Here is a 23,495-nt window from a genome sequence, read left to right on the forward strand (position 1 = left end):
AATTAACTTAGAACCATTGTGTCTAGAAGGGTTTATTTAATACTGCAGAAAATAAAAGTGGATTTTTTTTTATGTATATAGTGTGTATATATATATAAATACATATCTGAAACTTACAATTAGGTCTTTTCACTGGTAAAGTAATTAGTATTTTGGGATAAAATTTCTCCACAGAGACCATTAAAGTAAGTTCTGCCCATCTACTGATTTCACTATTAAATAACTATCTTCTGCAAGTTTACTCAGGCATACCATACCATTCATACGTTAGCTTACATATGAAATATTACAGGTTTAAAGTTCATAAGTGATTTCATTTGAAGACAAATTATTGTTGTTTTTAAGACCGCATAGCAAAATGTTGGGTCAACACGGCCAAAGAGGATATCCCCAGTTGCAGTCTGTCACACTAAACAGTTCACTTCGTCTGACAATTTAATTCAGATATTAACATTCCTTACATTGTAACCCTGTATTTTGGTGACAAGAACATTCCACAGAGCAGAAGATGAAAGATAAATGGATGAGGGAATGGTTTTGAATACAAAAAGCCAGGCCAGAAAGTATTTACTAATACCCAAATGATGACAAGTCCAAATACAAAGAATGCTGTGTTAAAAGCTCTGATCACATATAGCCTCAGACAGCTAGAGAGCATCTCTTGCTTTTTTTCCCTAGATGCTACAAGCACAACAAAATTGCAGCTTCTCAGATTACCGAAAAACCAGGCTCTGTGTGTGTGTGTGTGCCTGCCTGCACGCACGCCTGCCTGCGCTCAGCACTGCGCGCAATTTTGCACTCTTCATTCAATCCACGTGTACCATTAACCTGTACTGCTATCAGGTCAACACTGACTACTCATATGAATCTAAAAAATGATATAATCAAATAATTATGATTGCCTATGCTTTAAAAAAACGACATAAACCAGAACCAGCAAATTCCTTGTTAAATAATAGGGTGTTTGCTTTGTTAAATTTCTGGCTAATTCTCTAATTCGAAGTCTGGTGGAAGACATACAGCTTAGTTGTTTTAAGCAAAGGTGCAGACGTTTTTATTGCCATAAGAATAATCAGTATTCCAAGTGTTCGGATAACAAATTAGTTAGCGACTGACAGACAGACATTCTCTGGGTCAGGAAACAGGCCAATCTCACATGGCCTACGGGAAGAAGAAATTTTTTTTCTGAGGTCATAATTATTTCTTATCAGATCTTCTGCACCTTCCTCTACATCATCTCACATTGCCTTCCAACTGAGGAGAGAGATGGGACTGGGCAGACCACTCTTTAAAAGAGAGACCACTTTTAACAACCACAAAATTCCTGAAGTAAGAAATGTTCGCATTTAAAGACGTCATTTTTTTTAAAGCACCAAAAGGATACGTAACACAAACCCGCCATGACCACACGGCAGAGGGAGGAGGGGTGAAAGGGCCAAAGATGTAACGCCATGAGCGCAGCTCAATACCGCACCCACCCACGTTTTCCTTTGTGGGTGACACACTGCTGGCAGGGATGTCCCTAGAGCCCAGACCTGGCACAAGGGATGCTGCCCTTTCCAAAAGCGAGCTCCACTGCGCTGCCCTGGGGAAAGGGCGGCCAAAGAGGTGGTCGAAGCTGCTCTGTTAACTGAGACTGCCTGGACACCTCAAAAAAAAATATACCCAGTCTTGTTCAAATGTAGCCAAAAAATTAGCACGTACAGGATTTCAGAGAGGGCAGCAGAACCACCTACATCTGAAAAAACATGTATGCAAATAGTTCACACCTTTTTTTTTTTCCCCTGTCCTGACTATCTGCCTTAAAAATGAGCCAACAAGCAAGTTTCTGAATTATCACGAGAAATACCTTCAAGTGTGGCGAGGTAAGATGAGAGATGAAATCTCATTTTTCAAGTGTACAGTTACTCATTGAATTTACATGGATAATTGTAAATGCACTGTGTTAGGCAGCAACCGGAGAGGCTCAACTGGTTTGGCTGCAGCAAACGTGTATTTATTATGGGCTTAATTACCCTGCTTCTTGGACGGGACTTTTGTACTGAGCTTTATGCTGCACAGCTGGTTTTGCTATGGGTACCTGAGCCAGCTTGTTTAAAGAAGACGAGGATTTTACCACCAAGTTGTTTTTTGTTTTGGGGTTCTTAAAGAAAGAAGTGTTACCTGCTCTATTTTGGAAAAAAAAAAAAAAAAGAAAGAAGAAAACCGAACACCCAAAGAATCATTGCAGTCTTAAAATTAAATTTCTGGAAGAATTTAATGGATTATGTGGCAAATCCTGTTGAATGTTTGTCTTGCTTTTTTTCCCAAAGTAGAGTATTTATTTTGTTAAGTAATTATTGTGCTGAAACAAAGAATGTATTTCAGGGAATATATGATATATTTTTACTATGGTTACACACACCTGTACATGTTATGTAAAAAGAGAGCCTCTCTCTCTCAATTAAATAGTCTTAGAGCCAAAGAAAAGCTATCTTTCAACAAATGTTTGAAATGGCTTACTTCTACCGGGTGTTACTGATAATTCTGTTAACATTTGGAACGTTTCCCATTATATATAACCACAAGTGCAGATTTTAATGTATGCAATTGGGAATATCGATTTATCAATCAATAAAATGTTTTCAGTTTCTAGTAAATGGAAATACCTGTTCAGCTGTAGTTTATAAATAAATAAATAAATAAATAAACGTTGAAAGCTACAGAACATTGCTTTAAAAAGTTGCAACGATTTTTCTGTGATGTGAAGGCTGAAAATGTTAATGAAAACTGTTCCTCTGTGAGAAAAGGACGGTAATTTGTACTGCTGCTTATCTTCCGTGTTATTTATTTGGTACCTCAAATTGCAAACGGGAACATGTTTTTAGCTTACCAAAAAGGAATATATCGGAGAATGCCAAAAAAGGGAAAATGCAGGTTTCTTTGTACCTAGCGCACTACTGAATCATACCAGCTGAGTCATATTCCCAGCATTATTTAGAATTAGATTCAAGCTGATTCGCTTATTTTGCTAGCGGTTGTCATATGGGAGCAAGTGCATTCATCTTTCTTGCCCTTTACTGTTTAAATAAAGATCCCCACTGCTTTCTTTTCTCAAAACCTCATCCGCAATCTAATAAACTATTCCACTGAAGGAAGAAAAATACAACAAGGCAAGGCAAGGCAACAGGACTCATCCCCTTGCTGAGAAACAGCAGGAAGGAGAAAATGCCACCACTGCCCTGAGACATGCCGAGATCTGAAACAGAGTCCTGATGCACAATCCTTTTCTGTCTCACTGGGTCTGGTGCAGCTACATATGTCTTATCATGCTGAACCAAACCCGCGTGGAACCCCTTTTGGCCCTCTTCGATTGTCTTCGATCTCATCTCCTCTTCAGCGGAGCCATCTCAGGATGCGGGAAGTGTCGAATTCCAATTATTTATTAGCAAATACATTCATTTTGATAACACTCTCATCACTAATGGAGAAGTAGAACAGGTCAGGATGAAAGACATTCCTCATTTCTAAATGATCACTATATGCTGATTTACACCCAATTATTTGTGAAGGAGGACAGACCTCTACACTGGAAGATGATCAGCCTCCTTGCAAAGCACTCAGCAACATATTTGTGATTTGGGTGGCATGTTAGTGACATAATTTGTATGAAATGCGCATCTCAAAACTTTGACAATTGCATGCACAACTATTTTCAAAGAAACACTACATTTTACTACATTTTACTACATTTTTTCCTAGGCAAACAGCTGCTTTTCTGGTATTTTCAGTCTTGCCATATTTATCTGTGAGACTGATAAAGTTAAACTGCATAACACTTTGTGAAGAATTCAGCAGCAATTTATCTTTAGCATATGCTTGTCATTTCTTTTAGTGAAGGTTTTTCCAATATTTCTTACTAGTTTCTAAGATTTTTATCTCTGTATCTATTCCCTGTCCGAGAATTTAAAAGCCTTGGAAAAGAAAGAGTAAGAAAATAAGGTGACAAAAGAAATACAAAAATGCAGAAAAGAAAGAATATTTTAATTTCTTACCAAATTCTTCTTCTCCATCCTGGTCATCTATAAGGCCTACTGAGACTCCCAAATCCATGCATTTCTTGCTATGAGCCTTTGACTTCATATGTTTTGTTAAATTTCCTTAAGAAAAAAATGAAAAAAATTAACTGCTCTGTGACTATACAAATGTATACAAATATACACTCGACATGTCTATATCTTATTCAGCTACATTCATAACCACCTGTATAACCTGATTTCACGCTTGACAGAACCTTGCCCCTCAATGCAAGCTGCCAAGGGCTCCAGCAGAATCACCATCCTGAATGCTACTAGCTCTCTGGCTACATGAAGTCCTTTACTGAGATGATGTAGAATAGGATGCAAATCCTAGATGATGATGTATTTTGCATCGGTGTAAAAGATCCCTCGTTTGTTTATGGCAAAGTATAAAAAAGGCCGATTCAGTCTTCAAAGTCATGTTGGAAGAAAACAACCGCATGAAACTAAAGTTCATATCTTGCAGCTCTTTTAGTATTTAATGGATTCTATTTTTAGTGTAATCATTTTCACTGCCGACCTAAACAAACAGATTAATTTTATTCAAAATCAGAGCATGAACATATTCTATCCAAATCTCAAAAGTGAATGCGTAACTGCTGAGAGGCCCCACAGGCTGCTCTCCCTCCTCCTTTGAAAATAAAATACGGCAAATATCTTCAAGAACAGGTTAAGAGTAGATCAGAGATCTGTAAATGATTATATTTATGAAATGTGTACTATTATGAGTAACTGCTTGCTTAGAGACAATTTCCTATTGTCTCTAAAAACCTATTTCTTTGAGGCATTCAAATGGAAGAAATTATAGTGGGTGAAACAGTGACCCTTCTGTACTTATGGAGTACTTTATTCCTGCTTTGAAATGAAGCTAGGACTTCACCCCAACTTTTGACATAATTGCTATGAAGCTATATGGCTATGTTGACTCACAAATAGCACATGTCCCAGCTTCACACACTACTTGAAGTTACCGGCCACGCTGTCCTTTCATGAAGGGTGGTTTACCAAACATCAAGCACCCAACTGTGCGACTGACTCTGCCGGCGGTGATGGCAACAGCCGGGCATAGCAACTGCAGAAGAGGAAGCCAATACAAGTATCTGCTACAGCTGAAACCGGGGAGAATTTCAAATGGGCAGGACTTAATTACTTGAACTTGGCCAGCACGCCTACTCTGCTAAAACCATACTCGGACTTCACTGGGTTCACACTCCGGCATTTCATCTGAAAGGCACCGTGATGACCCAGCATTGTCAGGATGCAGCAAGAGGTTTTGACACATCTGAAAACTATCCATCCCACTTTCTGCAGCACTGGGTTGTTTCTTGGAAGTTTTCCACTCAAGTGCCGAGCAGTCTCAAACCCGCTAGAAATACAAAGGTTTCTGAGGTTACAGATGGGGAGAATTATTGCTAAATGATGTTCAAAGCCAAGAAAAATTTTACTGCTTAGAATTTTTTCGTATTTTGGCTGTGAACTTCTCCTGTCTGTTTCACTTATTTTGAGTCCTGGATCTACCACTGTTTAATATACTGCCTGCTTAAACTAGGATGCATGTAAGTATCTGCTGTAACAGGTCTTAAAAAATAGGGGTCCACCTGTGTGTCTTAGAAGGTCAAATGGAAAGTGAACCTTGTCCTTCAAGGGTGTAAAAACTATTTTAATACAGTAATTTAATAAAGACCAATTTCTTTCCCAGCGCAATTAGCTGAGTGCCAACAGGAGTACAATATATGTCAATGTCATACCTCCAAAGGAGGGACTTAAGAATTCTGTGCTCCCATCCCAACCTAGCATGAGCAGCTAACCAGCTCATTTCACCTAGCTTTCATCATACTCGCATATGATTTCCCTCTTCCACCCCAATTTCTCACCCATCGTGGCAAGCGACGCAGTTCATTCATATAAAGATGTGATTATCTGAATAAACATACAGAAGAAAGGAAAAGAAGGAAATCAGAAACTACAAATATCTGAAGCATTGGACAGCAAAAACTCCACAGAGAAACAACTTCTTTAGCTTACCAACAGCCAAATGTGAGAGAACAAGAATTACACTTCAAAGTAGAAAGAAAAAAGGGGGAAAATGCACAGTGAAAAGTGCCCCTACCTTTAGTTTTGAAGGAAAAGTTGCAGTAATTGCAATGGTAAGGACGGACATCTGTATGTGTGCGAATATGCTTCTTCAGCATGCTGGGTTTCTTGCAACGTATTCCACATTCTTCACAGATGTACTTCCCTCTCCCTCTCCCCCGAACATACACATAGTCTTCATTTGACTTGTACCTAGTGACAGTATCATAAGAGTAAGGCAATTACTTGTAAAGGGAAAAAGATTCTAGTTAGAAACCATTATCTGCCAGAATTTTAAAAACTGTATCTAAAAATGAGTGACTGACAAAACCAATCATGCTCTTTTTCTGCTCAACTTATGCATTTGTTTTTTCAACTCACATCTAGATTTTTCACTAGGCAATCATGGACTTGTTTAGGAATAACGCATTTTTTTAATAAAGGTACTGTTTGACACTAAGCATTTCAAGATTTCAAATTTCCTCTTTGCAACACAGGAACATACTTTTTAAAAGCGTCAGTTCTTGGAAGCGGGTTTGGGCACCATGAGAGAGCTTTAAAAGAGCATCTTTGAGGCTCTGCGCTGGAACGCAGGAAAGGAACAACGTTAGTTACGACAATGGGAAAGTCTTTAAAATTCCCTATCAATGTGCTCTGGACTCGGCCCACTGGGACTGTCTCTAGATGGAAAAAGTCATTCAGAGGCAGTTACACACCCTTCGTATCTCTGCTCAAGGATGCCAAAGGTCGTGCTCAGCTTTTGTGACCTGGTCCCTGCAATGTTTGGGATCTGAGCAGACACACGTAGCAACGTGTTACCTGGGCAGCTGGTCATGGCTTAACTACTTGGCCTAGACTGGGTTTAAACAGGGAAACAAGAAATGGAAAACCCTAGTGCCCGCCACCAATTACGAGAATAATAAAATACGCACCGTTTGTGCTCAAAATTTTAAAAGTGTCACTGTTTTTTCTACTAAAAAAATCTGTTTTATAAGATGATGTACATGGCACAGCGCTGTGGCGAAGCAACTGTTCTTCATATCAGGCAACCAATGTAATGAATTACAGTGCATGGATTCAGTAAATATTTCCATGGCACTTTTCAAATCAGGAGTTCTCCAGTCTGTGTATGCCACAGCGAACTGCCAGACGGAGACTGTACCGCGGTGTGCTGCTTAGCCCCTGGACTATATCCTCTCCGGCTACAGTTATACAACCTTATTGCAGAATAGGTATTATTTATCACTTAAGAGAAATATAGGAAAAGAATTTACATCTATGGCTGTATCTAGCTGCCTCTACTGCTGATTAATGTTCGTCCTTTGAAAAAAAAAAAAAAAAAGAATTGCACTGCCTACTGTTCTTTATTTCATTACCCCCCCGCGTAACTCTCCTGGCTCCAGGCATCTGATGACTTTCCATTTTTCTTGGAAACATAAACCAACATCCACAGACCACAGTATGGGAACTGTTGTTTAAAATAAATCAAACAGGAAGCAACATCTCTGCAAAGTCTAGAATCAAGGAAAAAATATCTTCACCATGATATCTAGTATACAAAGTACAATACTTGCCCTCCATCGAATATTTTAACTCTTCTTGGTTCAGTTTTGCTAAAGGAGTTTTCTTTATCATGCTCAGTGCTTGATTCGGAGTTTTCCTTATTGCTGAATTCAGTTGCAGTCAATTTTTTTCTATTTAATGCTCGCTGAAAGAAAACAACATATGCATATCATTAAAATTAGTATCTTTCATATACCATTCAAACCTGTGAGTGATGATGAATAAAAGCAGCATAAAAGCCACGATTATAATAACAGACTTTTAAAAATGTTAAGATACATGAAATGAAGTATCGTTTGCTAAACAAATTCTCTACTATGCACAGACTATTTGTGGACTACCAAATCGAGATTGAGATGACAGCACTGTAGGAAACCAGGAGTGCTTTGAATCTACCATAGCAGAATGCTTCTTCCTTCTTCAGGGAAGGTGAAGGTGACATGTCTGAGCTCACAGTTATAGTCTTCTACAGAGAAAAGATCCCTACAATGAAACCCAATTGCTTCCTGAACAGCTACAGTTTCGCTCCTCTGCCCTCGATGCGATGTCTGGACCACACAGATGGGGCTCTGAAGCTGCCCCCCCCCCCCCCCCCCCCCCCATTTGACAAAAGGGGGAAACTTTAGTGCATGTAAGTTATTCGTGCTTTTTCCCCACTGCTCAAGTCCTGATGCTGCAGTAGCCCATCTCCAGCTCTAGCTGCCTGCGAGCGGGTTAGGGATAGGGGAGGGAAGGGCTTCCCTGACGGCTCTCCATCCCACAGCTGCGGGTCTCGGGTCTGGCCCACCGACCCGCGAAGGAGCTGCTTTCCCTCAGCCCAGCAAAGAGGGGAAGGGTGGCAAGGAGGCGTATACCGTGGGGAGATACTAACAGGAGACGTTTCTGATTGCTAATATTCTTCAAAAAATATACCTGTTTCCTTGTGGGAATTGACTGTTCCCAATTTGGTGAGGTTTTTAACGGGGGCTCCAGAACCCTTCCAAGGCAGGACTCCACACTTAATTCCCACTGCCAGACCAAATTACAAGAAAAAGCATACCAGTTGTCTAGCAGAACAAAAATACGACTCTCCATTTCCCCTGATTATTAATTAAGGAACTTTTTTTTTTTTTTAAAGGAGGATGAGTTCCCCCCAATACTTGCCAATTAAAATCTACTCCTTCCAAGTCTGGGATATTTATAAAATGGGCAACAATGAAGGAATGATCCAATTAGCCAGCAATCATTGCTGCTGTATTTATAAACTGTTCTACCCACGTAGCTGGCACGCTTACCACATTTGCTCATATTGATAAGTGAATAAAATGATGAGAGAAAAAAAGTCTGGCCTTGTATTTTCTACTCATTATAAAATTTAATGCTGTAAGCTTGCGAATTCTTGGCAAGAGGAATGACTTCACTGGCTGACTTAAAATGACCGATGAATTACACCGGTCGTTACAGATATTGAAGGGTGACATCATTCTGGCACCCGGTCCTTGCCCATAGTCCTCCATGTGGCTGATGAGGAATTAACACGGATCAGAGGAAAAGCATCTTCCTGTTCGATTCCAAGCCCGAGGAATCCACACAGGCTGCAAGTACTACTCCAATCCGTGCGCTTTCACGCAGCCCTCGGATTGATTTGGGCTGGATTTTCAAATAGCTGAGTGGTTCTACCAAAGCACACATGACAGCTCTGCCTGCGTGTAGGAAGAAAGAAATTTCACCCTGCATGTTTTAACAGCATTCACGCAAGGTGAAAGGAGATGTTCTGGATGAGCAATACTGGAGTCTACTCTAGTAATTGCAACCCAACCGCGCTGTAATGCCTATACACTACCTGGCACATGAATTGCTTTTGTTTCCACTGCAAACAAAGAGTAACAAGGTGACATTTATAATTTAACAAGGAAAAGGGTAGTGGAACACACAGAATATATGTAATAAGCCAAATACCACATAAATATTCCCAGCAGCTGGAATAATGCAATCTTTAAGTGCCTGATCTTTCAAACCTAAATACTAAGTATTCTTTCCAGATTTAATTTTCAAGAATGAAAAGACAAAGGAAAAAGAAAGATCCTAGAAGTATTTGGCCCACACTGTTATCCAGACTATGGTGAAACAGCATTATAATACATTGCATATTCACAAAAGCACCGAGAGCGCAAAACCTAACACAAGACCAAATACTTCTGGATTCCACACGCCCCCTTTTTTAACACAAATGTTTATGTACAGAAATAAGATACTCTAACACAGGTGTTCAAATTACTATCTGTCTCCCATCGATGTACTTCAAATTACTGGTTATATGCTATTTTAGCAGTCATTTCAGTGTCTTAAACATGCAAAATTCTGCTATCACAGAGATGCTCTAACAGAAACACCAAGTTTCTGTCACAGAAATCTCCAGAAATGCTCACTGATAATGAAAAAAGTGGCCTTTTTAGTTTTTATGAAAAATTCCAAACTGATGCTGAAGAGGACTTGGGTCCTCTTCAGAACACAGGAAGTTCCGTTCAAATACACGGAAACAGTTCTTTACGGTTCGGGTGACAGAGCACTGGAACAGGCTGCCCAGGGAGGTTGTGGAGTCCCCTTCCCTGGAGATTTTCAAGACCCGCCTGGATGCAGTCCTGAGAAATGTGCTCTAGGCAATTCCTGCTTTAGCAGGAGAGTTGGACTAGATGATCTCTAGAGGTCCCTTCCAACTCTGATAATTCTGTGATTCTGTGATTCTGTGATTCTGTAAATTTTAAAGAGCGGCCAGTCTCTAAGGAGCATGGGTTTCTTGTGTGGAAATCCTTTAACGTACCTCACCTAAAATCCCCCCAAACCCCATCCATACTGGTGGAAAGGGTAGAAAAATGGCAGTGTTGTAAAATGTTCCTCTCCACAATTACTTATGCCTTCTGTTTCTAACACAGTTTTCTCTCTCTTCTCCCGTAGAGACAAGGACCATGATTCATTTCTACTTTACCCGTTGTGCTCCAATTTAACTCCACTGTCTTCAATTACTGGCATAAAACTGGAAAAAAACCTCCTCTTAGGGCTGCCCAGAGACCAGAGTTCAATAGATACTTCTGGTACTTTACAACATCCCTTGGAAAAAAAACATGCTCACAGCCTGAATCATCGAAGTTATAAATTTCAGATTATAATATTCATTAAACATTTTTCCCATTGGCACATAGCCACTTGAGGAAAATGTTTTTAATATCTTTAAACTTTTACTAGTTTACACATAAAAATTTTTCTACATTTAACTACTTTCCAGTGGTGAGCTGGACTGTTGTGGCACATCATCCAAGAAAGAAAAGCTTTCCAGTTAGGAGAAATTTTCCATTCTTCAGCCTATTCTTGCCTGAAACCCTTCACACTGGAATACTGCACACATTACTGATTCGCTTCAGAGAAGGAAGCCAAGATCAATGTGGGGGCTTGAGAAAGGGCTCCTGAGACACCACCGGTGATTTCAGGTGGGGGAAACTGGTGAAAAATAATAATAAATAAAATAAAACAATAAAATAAAAAAAAAGCAAGGAGATAAAATAAGCCTTTTCCATACAGGTGAACCTCCTGTTACATTTTAACATGTTATACTCGTTCCAGGAGCTTCTTTCACAATAACACTTTGTGGTTTGTCCTCTGAATCACTGGAACACGGCAATTTCACCTATTGCCTCTGAGCAGCGAATTGTGAAGAGCAAACAAAGTCCCGGGGTTCCTTATTGTTTGCATGTTGTTCACCTCTCTTCTTTTCCCGTGGCATCTATTGTTGAGAGAACCGCCTTTTTTTGTGACAGTGATTAGTAGCGGTTATGTAGCAGCACGAGACTTAGCTCTGGGGGCAAACCCAGGAACAGTTCAGGAAGTCCCTTTATCTTGGTGAGAAGATCAGCAGTGAAAGCCCCACGAGCAGAATACACCAAAGGAAAGGAACTCTGGAAAGGGCTACAACTATGAGAGGGGAGGTGAGGTGTAAGAGTGCTGCATTTTTATTATTCTTTATAAATTGGATTATAGTAGCACTTAAAGCTCTCTGTGAGGTCAGGGTGAAAACGCTCAAACCACTTGAGCAAACACAACCCCCAGAGACTTGCAGTCAGAACTGTGGTTCCTGAAGGAACTCAGGGCCCTACCAAGCTTTTAAGCAGGAAATCAATCTTTTTTTTTTTGTTTTGAGAATTATTTGTAATCTCTTTGTTGACTTTGTTGTTGGTTTTTGGTTTTTTTTTGGTTTTTTTTTTTTTCAATGGAATATTACTTTCCAAAAGGACCTCTAATGTTCTCCATTCTCAGTCCCAACCAGAAAAAACTGTAGGAGAATTAGTGGGCATGAACCAAATGAGGAATTTCAGATTTTGCTCTCTTTAAACATGGCTTCCCTGAGGAAGTTTCCAAGTTAGTATTGGTTCTTCCATTACCAGTTCTAACTGGAGACTGGTAATACAGAGGTATATTGTAACAGCAGCATCCTGCAAAGCGGCTGAAATCCCGCTGCCTGAGTCATTAAAAGGGAAAGCAGACAAAATCTGGAAATGTTAGGTCATGTCAGGTCTTTGAAATTTTTAATTTCTGCCATCCTATACCTTGCTCCTACAATCTGAGATGCCAATTAAACTTTAATTGGTGCTTTCTCGCTGCACTTTCTTCCTTCGTAATGGCTCTGAGTAAAACCTGTAAATCAGCCGCAAGCAGAGCTTAAGAACTCTTCATTTTCCCCATGCTCATGTGCTTCATTCAAAACGTCAGCAAGAAAGACTGAAGAAAGATTACTAACTGTGGTTCTTTTGTGGCAGAAGCACTGTAAATGTACCTGACAGCTGCCTATTACAGCATTTAAGTACTCCTAGAGTGTTTAAAAGGGTGCTGTCAAAATATTTTTCAAAATATTATTATCCATTATTTATATTTTAAACAGAATTTGTTTGTAGACAAAATTTGTTCTTCAAGAGGCACGCGGTAGCTTTGTTATCAGAGAATTTCTTCTGGTACGCTGTTCTTTAAAAAGAAAACAAACATGAGTCAATGACACAACTGATGTGAGACTTGCCTTAGAATCGCTCAACTACGTATGATGAAAAAAGCTGTATCTTTGAATACCTTTTTCTTTTTCTTTTTTTTTTTTTTTTCAATTTAGCACTATTTAAGTACAACATCTCATGAAGCGTACGAGGAAGCAGGCTGAAAAGGTAATAAGAATTTAAAATATGGAAGCAAAAACTCGATGCAGCTACAGCACTAACACAAAGCCAGCAGAATGTATGTATTTTCTGCACAGAACACTACAGATAAAGTCTTGACCCTCAAGATAAACGTTAGCAGTGTCTCCCACTGATTTCAGGAGGACCAGGTTTAACTCTAATGCTCTTTTGGGTTTCAGCATATCTTCTCGACTGTAATTCTGAAATTATTCCTTCCTCTTACACCGAGTTTCTCATCCTATTGCTCTTTTCCCCACTGACGACCCTGTATCTTAGCAGAACATTTAGCAAACACAGAAACATCGCAGGGTGACCACTGACAGCAACAGTCTCTGTCCACTCAATATCCACAGAAATACGTCTCTTTTGCCCAGGCTGTGGTATGTCTCCTCTAGAGCAACTCCTGACTCTATGGACCCCAATCCCCAGTCTGATGCCCGGAAAGTTTTGCTGATGGCAGACCGCCGGATTGGGACAAGCTACAATTACTTTTACCCCCTGCTCCCTCCCCAAAAGGATTTCTGTGCCCTGAAGGACTCTGGAGAAAGGGAGGTCCACAGCTAATGCCCTGTTTTTGCCAGAAGTTACAAAGAAGTTCGGCATCACGCACATGGCGCACACAGCAAAGAGGAAAGAAGAGCACGAAACCAGGCTGTATGCCAAGGCTCTCTTCAGAAAGCTTTACGGCTTCATTATATGGGACAATAAAAGCTCGTACTGGATCCATTAAATAGACACGGCCACCTCTTGCCATACTATAGGGCAGAGAGCCACCTTTACCCATTCACAGAGGCAGTTCAGTTACTAAGGAACACCAAACCCAGCACAAACCAGCGCAGATTTGGCCCTGTACATAACAAAACCGCCCAGTGAGTGAAACCCTGATCACACGTGTGCGGCCCCGAGACAGGTAAGGAAATCACAAGCGACCGCTTTGCTCTTCCACGTCTGACTCTGGAATGACGTAATGTTTTATGTGGGTCACAAATATTGCCCGGAATATATTCCGCTGTGCAAGATTTAACGTCATCTTTGGAGCCGTACCGATCCAAGAAGTTGTCAGTGCTTTTATGGCAGCTGTAATTTTGTTTTAAACTTGGCTATTTTTGTCGTTATTTCACACCACCGATTAACCCAGGTGGGAGAAAGGGAAATGGTTCACTGCTCCTCTCGCAGTTAGATGATCAGCGATGGTGAAAAATATTTTCATGGCGTATCCATGGACACCTGTTCAGGCTGAGCACTCTTTTATAACAGAAAATACCAGCTGATTTTTAAGGCAAAACACGCAATTATGATCTTAAATTAACCTGTTATAAGTTAAAAGTGTTTAAAAAAATATTTACATCAGAACTATTTTTGTTCTACCCTTTGCATTTAAAAAATAGCCAAACACATTCCTGACACGATAAACACTTCATAGACAGATTTAAATACAGGAACTACTTTCCACGCAAAGCGAGAAATCCTTATGAACAGGTTTCTTAATGGAATTACTTAAGATCTTTTTAGCAGTTTGATCCAGCATAACTAAAATAAATAAGCACATAGACTATACATGTCAGGCATATTACATTCTCTAAAATATCAACAAGCATGATTTCCAAAGCAAATCCTCTGTCTGTAAACCATCAGTATACATCAAGCATAGCTTAAGTACCTTAGTTAAGCTGTTCTTCCACTTGCTTGAATAGACCAATACATCAGATCTGGGATGAGTAGTTCTGGCTTGAGTGTACAGTGGCTTTTCAACTTTTTGTTTTGAGTTGAGGAGGGAGAGCGCTACCTTTGTCGACAAACCAAGTGGATTGGGATTGTTGGGACTAATGGTCCAGGTAGAATAGGCTGAGATTTTCTGATCGTTTTGCAGCAGATGCAATGGTTTTCTCTTCAAGAGATAACACCAGGTAAAACTCGTTGAGGTCTTCAGGCTTGGAAATGACAGCCTCTGCATTTCTCCTGCATTCATCGCAGCCAATGTAGTTACAGGCTTTGCTTGGCCCTGGCTGTTGATGTGTTTGCTCTCATTACTGTTACCTGGGGACCTTCTTTCTTGGCTGCTACTTACAGCCTTGAGAAGAGCACCCTGATTATTCACTGGAGACAATTCCGACGGTTTTCTAACTACAAACACCGGTGATGCTGAAGACTTAAGGTCTTCGGATTCTGGTGACTCCTTCAGGGTTTCTGAAACCCCAGTGTCAGATGAATGACGGTCAGGCAACCGCAGGTCTGAAGTATTAGCTTTGCTGCTTTTTTCATGCTGTGCACCACCATCAGGATCTAAGAGGTGATTTTCAAGAGGCTCTGTGGTGCAAACCTGTCTTACCAAAACTGGTTTCTTTTGCTTACTAGTAGGGTCATTAGATCTAACGTTCAGTGAATGCAATGGTCTGGCATCTGTCATGCAGGCAGCTCCACTCTCATCTTTAACACGCTTTTGCTGTTTTTCCATGGCAATATCTAAACTGTTGGCTGGGGAAAGCATTCGTTTACTTGAAGCTGTAGCTTCTTGTTGAGGAAAGAGTCCACTAACTGGCACTTTCTGAATAATATTCAAAGAGCTTGACAGAGGTGAATTTCTGGTTCCGCTTTCTGGTAGTGAATTTTCAAATTCAAATGAATTTGGCAAAGTCCTCTGATGATCTTTGTGAGATTTTGGCAGCTGAGTTTTGCCTTCAAGTGTTGGCACTGTCGCAACATTTGTTTTGCAAACAGATTGATTTCCCTGATCCTGGGTCACTAAAATGTGAGGGAGGGGTGTAACAGTTGCAAAGCCATAGGACGGCATACTGCTGTGAATGCGGACGGGAACCACAAAAGGAGGAATAGGAGGTACTTGACTGCTGCAGTTATTTGGGATAATTTGCTTTAGAGGAGGCACAGAGTATGGATTTGACAAGTCAGACAGTTTAGTCTGCAAATCAAAGGAGGATGCGTTCTGGTCCACCCCAACTTGACCTGGAATGGTCTGAGTTGGTAAAGTATTTTTTAGCAATTTAGAAGAGTATGGCTGACCTATATGTAAAGTTTTAACTTGAAGTTGATACTTTGGAGCAAAACAATCCTTTTTTTCATCGGTATGACAAGAGAGCGTGTATGGGCTCACTTGTACCCCGTGGGCTGATGTTTTAGTAGATGTCTGGGAAGGCTGATGAGTCGAGGATGGCTGTCCTTGATTACTCAATACGTGATCTAGAGGCTGCTGAACCAAAGACAGGCTAACAGGATTACAATTTTGAACTGCTGAATGAGGCCTGGAGTGAGTCTGTGCATGCTGAGTACTTGAAGGAAACTCCACTGAAGATTTGCCGGAGGTCTGCAGCCTGTGCAATGGCACTGCGGACACATCCGTGCAATGAGCTGTCTGAAACGAAGAAGTTGATTTAACTTGAGCCTGATGACTTTCTGGAGCAATATTTAAAGATATCTGTCTCACAAATGGCCCCCTCCTCCTTTCCAGCAGAGGCACGTGTCCAGTAACTCCATTTGCGGATGACACTTTTGGAGCAGCTACCTCTACAAGCGAGGCAGGTTTTGATGGAGACATGCTTCCACAGTCAAAAGACTTACTCCTGTAGTCCACAACCTCCATTGATGGCTGCGTGCAGCTGATTTGCTCTGAGGCAGCACGTCTCATTTCCCGGTAATGAGGGCCAGGCACAGCCAGGGCGTGAGAGCCAGCGGGAATCATGAGGAACTCTGACGACTTACTAACGAGCTCTACTTTGGAAGGGTTCTCAGCCTTTGAAGTTTCATCTTTATCGAGTGAGGCCGAGAAACTGGAGGCATGAGACAAGCTACTCTCCCGACTTAGGCTTCTGGAAAGTGTGGAGTCGACGCTTGATTCGGCAGAAGAATGCTCCATTTCAGCCAAACGAATTCTTTTCTTCTTTGGTGGAAGCTTTTCTGTTGGCAATTTTGACAGAGTTTCACTGCGCTGCGGCCAATTAAACCTTTCTGTCTTTTCCTGATCACTGCATTGGTTTTCTTGGTCCCTGTCTGGTTCTTCTGTGACCAGTATTTCAGGAACCTGGATGTTATGCTGCCGAACAAGTCTTGATGGCTGAAGCGGTGCGCTTCTCTCATTAGAAACTATTTGGCTTCCCTGAACTTCCCCTCTAGGTGCTTCTGACGACAGGGGTTGATGATGCTGGGGAGTATTCAGATGAGAGTGTCTGTCCTCTTGGATCACAACTGTATTCAAAGAGCGGTGCTTTGCAACCTTGTTGGGCTCTTGAGAAGAAACTGGCGATACTCTTTCAAATGATTCTGATTTCTCAAAGGAGCTATTTCTGCTCAGTGAATTGGTGTGCTGTATTACTGAAATGCCAGTCCCTTGTCTTTTCAACTCCACCTTTTCTTGCACAGCTGAGCTTGCCTGCTTTTCAATGAGCGGGGCCATCTTTGGCTCAGTAGTCTGATCTGTGCTTCGAGCCACAAGCTGAATTTGGGAACTCTGAAGTAGAAGATTGGTTGGCTGTTGTGATCCTACCACTGTTGTCGTGCTGTGTTTCGACAGACCGGATGAATTTACTGGCTTGCTTTGGCCTTCTGTGTTCTTCGATGGAATGCTTGTATCATTTTGCTGTGGGTCGTCATCATCGCCAACACTCTTCATTTTCCTTCTTTTTCTTATCTGGGGTGTCTGCTCCCAGACGCCAGTGGAAGTAGTGACTCTGTAGTGGAGAATTTGAGGTTGTGTACTGTTTGGAACAGTTTTATGCTCAGGCTCTCGGATTGCTGCTTTAGTTTTAGGTCCATGCAACTCCGAACAATAAAATTTCTTGTGGTTTTCGAAATTTTCCAGTTTTCTGTATCGGTTTCTGCAGGTTTCACACTCAAACATTGTTCCTCGCACCTGAGGGGACTTCTTTGTTTTTTCTAAATTTGGTCCCGGTGCTAGGGACTTGCTCCTTTGCAATAAGGATTCATTTGATAAATTACACCCTAGATAACTTTCTTCTACAGATCGCACTGGTCCAAGAACTTGGCTTTCACCAGTAGAAGAATCTTCTATCGCTGCCTGTCTAACAAGGGTCCGAGGATGTCCACCTTGGTTCAGTGGAGTAGCAGGTCCTGATACAAAAACATCATCGTATAAAGAGCCAATTTTATCATCAAACGACTGACTTCCTCGAAGGGGATGAGAGGGAGGTATTACATTTGGAGGTACTGCTGAGTAACTGGTAGTAGGCATGGAATTACTTCGTGTTATAGGTAAACAGTCAAGGGATGGTACAGAAAGAAGAAAAACTTGCTTCGATTTCTCAGTGGGCGTGAAAGGAGACTTTGGTATATCAGAGCTTGAGCTAGTTCTTCTTCCCATGGGCTTTAAATCAAACTGGAAAGAATCCTTAAATATGTAGGATTTTGGCGAATCTATGCTGCCTCTTCTCGAAAGAGATGTTCTTCTTGGTTTCACACTATCTAACTGTTTGTCATCCACAACAGCTTCATTATCAGAAATTAACTTTGAGATACGCTCCTCAAGGGTTTTTGTTGCCATGGGAGGTCGCATTTGGCCAGAGAGAATCATTTTTTTTTCAGCACAAACAGTTTGTACCACTGATGCTACCACGCCACTTGCTCGTGGCACACAGGGCAGGTTTTTATTTGGATCTTTCTCAGAGGTCAACAATCCCCTTACGAAAGGAGCTGGTGGGCTCATTGTTTGATCGGCACTTTCAGAACGAGAGAAATAACCAGAATCAGTACTACCTAAACTTCTAGGGCTCAAAAGACATTTTCCTTGCTGATCTTGGGAACCATCGGTTGCCTGTTGTCGCTGGAGCTGAGCATGCACTGCTCCGACAGCAGATCCCAGCTGTTCCTCTAATAGGCCCATCTCGACTTTCTGATGTTGCTTTATGTCGTTCTCCTTGAATGAGGCTGTATGTGTGGAATTTGACTGAAGAGTTGTCATTTTAAAATCTCCTTTTCTCTGTGCTGCAGCAAGCTCGGGTGTTGGTTCTGTTACTTTTGGGCTATCGGCCCTTAACGGAGAAACATTTACAGGATGAACCACTACTTTTGGTAAAGCTGCCCTTACTTGAGGTTCTGCATCATGCAATGAAGAGTCACCTGGTATACAATCTGGGTTGCTTAATGGAATAGGGCTTCCTTTCCGCAACGTTTCTGCACTCGAAATGACTTTCACTATTTGTGCAGGTTCCAGCTCTTGATCATCTTGTCTTTCATCAGCAGTGCCTTCATCTTCACTTTCTCCGCTTTCTTCCACATCTGAATGAATGCTAAGTGCTTTGTCCGAGTCATGAGATAAGTAGAGGCCACCTGAATCTGGTTGTAGGACAAGCCCAAGTTTGATAGCGTGTGCATGAGATTTTTTGTGCTTGTACAGATTGCTTTTGGTTTTAAACGAAAACCCACACGTCACACAAGGATATGGTCGCTCTCCAGTATGGGATCGGATGTGCTTTTGGAGAACACTGGGCTTGGCACAGGCCCGATTGCAATACTCACAGACGTATTTCCCTAGCTTTTTAGGCTTCTGGTCTTTCAAGAGGTTACATATTTGTTCTACACCATGGTTTACAACTGATGCTATCTGGGCTGAATTATACATGGGACCTATAGACAAGTGTGTTGAACTCGATGTGCTAATTGACAATGGTGAAGATGAACTAGATACTAACTGGTTTTGTGGAAAAACCTGAGTTACAGTGGACGATGAGGTGTGAACGACAGACGAAGTTACTGCTATGCTGTATATCTGCTGGACCTTGGGGTTTTCTTGACTCTGCTGTTGCACCAGCGATCTAGTGAAACTTGGACACATAACAACCTGGTGATTTTGTTGACTGCTTTTAGTAATAAGGTCTTGTGAATGAGAAACAGATTGGCCTTGTGCTTGTCCAGTTTTGGTTGTTGTTGCTACATGCACATTGTTTAATGCACACGGGTAATAGTGAGGTCCAGATGCAAACTCACGCTGTGACGAAGCAGACTGACTTTGGACGCTCATTGTATTGGACGTGAGACTAGAAGAGGTGCTTACAGTTTTATTTGGTCTCAGTTTCTCTATCTGCATCCCGTAAGGAGGGCACTCTTGTGCTAAGGTGTTCAGTTCAGGCTCCATAGCTTTTAGTAAGACATCAAATGCAGTACGTGTACATGGGGATGACGTACTGCAGTCAACAAAATTAATACATTCATTACTGTCAGCCTTTGTTTTACTTGATGAGGAGTTTGAGAGAGACTTCTTCTCTGGTGAGTTCAGTTGGTTCGCATCAGTATCCTCCGCTGTCTGTTTAACCAGATCTAAGGACTGATGCGTCAATGAAAGCTTTGTCTGCATTGATGTCTCAGATTTGGTTGTTTCAACACTTATCTCGCTACTAAGCGCTCCCCCGTTTTGTTTGGTACATTGATTTCCATTTTGCACGGGTAGGTGATCCTGTGCTGTGGCGTGTTCAGAGGCATCTGGAAGAGCTTTTAGTGGCGAAGGGTCTACATTTTGCTTAACCTTGGTTTCGGCGGGGCTTCTCAAAGGCGATTTTGGTATTTTTTTTAGATGGTTTTCAGTCACAATCTTTTTTCTTTTCACACCCTTAATTGTATCCTGGGTTCCTCTAGTACCAGCATCAGTGATTTCTGTTAAAACACAAAGAGAACAAAAAAGAATATTAAAACTGGATAATGGGGTACATTTTTATTTATACCATGTTATCGTCTCTACGTTTCAACAGTAAGCCCTGGGGCAACAGGACTGTCCATTTCTCCAGCCTCCGATATTTTTTTAACAGTAATTTCATCTTAGCGAAGATCTATTTAGTTTTCAGCTAAAAGAGAATGCTTTCTAACTGATACTTAAGACATTGCAAAACTAATTCACTATAGGAAAAGCTTCAAAGGAAATGTAAGAAAAGAAAAGCTACTGAAAGAATATTTTAGCATTTATAGCAATCCCTTTTCAGATAAAGTAAAAAGAAACCTCTCTCTTGCACTTGTTTAAAAATTCAAATCATTATAGCTGGAAAATGAAGAACCAAGACACAAATCTGTTTTCATGTCGTGTTTGTCACTTTTTCCATCTATATGTTGCAGTAGTCAAGGAATGAAGACAACTTCCTCACGGTTATATTTGTAAGTAGATTTATCATGGAAATGGCACAACCACCCACACCATCTGCCAAATACTGTATTTCAGAGCTCCAATTACTGAACTTCAATAGCATTTCAGATGAGCAACTACTGTGGATGAATAAAATCAGTCACACTTAAATGATTTTCTATTTGTGCATCATGAAACAAAATAAACTAAATCTGAATTATTTCATTACTAGCTACACTTGTTGCTGATTTTAAGCAGGTATGCATGTGGAGTTTCAGAGGTGTAGCGAAGAGCAAACAAATTGGAATATTATTCAGCAGAATAATTTTGTAGCAAGTACTTATATTTGTACAGGGTCCAATTTCCTCTATAACAACAAAAAAATACATATAGGCTGCATTTCAGTGTTGATACGTACAGGCTTGTTTTTTTCTATAGATACCTGATATTACTCACCTTTGTTTACCTCAACAGTGTGATATTTAATCTGTTAGTTAATTATTTAATTTTTTTTACTTCTTTCCGAACATCCACTCAGTCATAGCCACTGCCTCAGCTACCATCACTGGTAGCGCAGAGGAAGCCCAATATTAAATGGATGTAAATCCATTTTCTTAAGCTTTTGCAACTCATTCATTAGTCTGTTAGCCAAAACCATATTCATCTGATTGCCAGTACTCAAAGCAAAGGAAGAATACGATGTGACTAGAGGGCTGATGCTTCTGAAAAGGTGCAGCTGCATCCACATTTTGGAGAGCAGTACTGAGTAACTCCATGCAGTATGTTTACCTGCACATACACTTACTCAAAACCAGAGGTTTGTGTGCACTTCTAGGTAAAGAACAGCCTTAAGACAACGTAAAAAGGGACAAAATTCTCACGGTCAACTTCACAAAGAGCTAAGTGGAGACAGCTCAGACTTCCCAGTACCCATCAACCCTACAGCCCCCTTTGAGTGGCATGAGGACTATCCTCTTGCAGAAACACCAGCTGGCTTCTATACTACGGTGGGAGGAAAGCCAACGCATTGTGTGCGTCTGACAAGAGATACTGGAGCTGATGAATCCAGGGTGAAATTCCTGCTCCATGTAAAGGAAATCCAGGCAACACCTAAAGCTTGCCTAGCAGAAGAGAATGCAAAGTAGTTAGTAAGAAAAGAAAGGCAAGAAGATGTTATGCTTTCTCCATGCCAGAGCATAACCCAACAGGGACGTGTGCTAATGCCAGACACTTGGAAGTTCAAAATGCCATTTCCAACTTGATGCCAACTTAATGTACACACCTATTCATTTAGGGTGAATGGATGTTCAGGAGATTTCCTTGCAAACTGAAAGATTAAAGACTACACATCACACAATGTATTGCAAATGTGGAAGTTCTGCAGAACCTGACCCATTCATTCCTCCCACAGCCCAGTTAGAGGAAATTTAACAGTGAAGACTAAGAGACTGTTCTGTCACATTCTGCAGTCCCATAAAAGAGACGCTAGAATCCCTCACCAGAACTACGGGCTCCGAATCCTGGTTACGGGGACTTCGTGCTCCTCTTGCGCATCCAGAAAGAAATTTCTGCAGTAACTGTTCACTTAACCGTTAAATGAACTTCGCATTTATTGCTTTGTCACCAAAACCTATTCATATTAGGACTGGATTTAACATATTCAAAGCTGAGCAGTCTTCCATCACGACGTTTAGTCCTTCCCATTGCTTCACAATTAAATGAGTGGCTTACACTAATAAGTTATCATCAGTATTATTAATGGTGATTTCTTCTCAATACATAGTCTACTGCAACTGTTTTTTCTTCAATAACAACAAAAAAAATTTACACAAATCAAAGAGAAAATAACAAGGTAATTATATAAAAGGGTGCTTTTAGCCATGGTTTGGTGATCTCTCTGAAGCATGGCCACGTTAATTGAGCGTAAGTAATTTGGTTCCTTTTATGCACACACTGCAGCTTTTATCCCATCACAATCACGCCTCCACACTGATCACACTGCCGGTGTTTGTACCGGAGCGCTACGGGGAGAGCTGGGCAGATTACACAGAGCTAGGAAGATTAAGAGCGCCAGGAATTGCGAACATCCAAGCAGACAAACGCACACAAAAAGACTAAGGTGTTTTATACTGCCGTAATTGAACAATCAAATGATGTGCTGCTTCCTGATGCCTCGGAATATTAAGCAACTAATATCCCTGGCTTTCAACCATACAGTGTAGAGGAATAAGCATACTCAACCTGCACCATGCTAGCGAACTGGAAACCAACGGAGCTGAAAAATACAATGTGGCTGAAGAAAGCCTTCAAGAAAGTGAAAATGTACCTCTCATCTACCAATCAGGCAATTAAAAATATGAATTCATTATGAATACAAGATCAGAATTTTCCATACCCTATTTACCGCATTACTTTTTGAAAACGTTGTTCAACACATGCCAAACCATAAAAATTGTCTGGGAAATTTAAAAGGAAAGAAAAAATAATAAACAAAGGCAAGTTATGCATTGCATCACACACAGAAATTGTGATTTT

General features: G+C 40.9%; 1 protein-coding gene across 1 annotated transcript in view; it reads right to left on the reverse strand.

Annotated features, from left to right (window-relative positions):
• Positions 1-23,495, reverse strand: part of HIVEP1 (HIVEP zinc finger 1) — a 123,229-nt gene that overhangs the window by 11,852 nt on the left and 87,882 nt on the right. The window contains exons 5-8 of the mRNA XM_082499300.1: positions 14,547-20,500; positions 7,697-7,839; positions 6,169-6,344; positions 4,035-4,139 (exon numbers count right to left, since the gene is read on the reverse strand). Of these exons, the coding sequence (XP_082355426.1) occupies positions 4,035-4,139; positions 6,169-6,344; positions 7,697-7,839; positions 14,547-20,500 (6,378 nt within the window). The remainder of the gene's footprint in view (positions 1-4,034; positions 4,140-6,168; positions 6,345-7,696; positions 7,840-14,546; positions 20,501-23,495) is intronic.

This window comes from Vanellus vanellus (genome assembly GCF_965231255.1).
Source record: "Vanellus vanellus genome assembly, chromosome: 2".
In the NCBI taxonomy this organism is placed as follows: Eukaryota; Metazoa; Chordata; class Aves; order Charadriiformes; family Charadriidae; genus Vanellus; species Vanellus vanellus.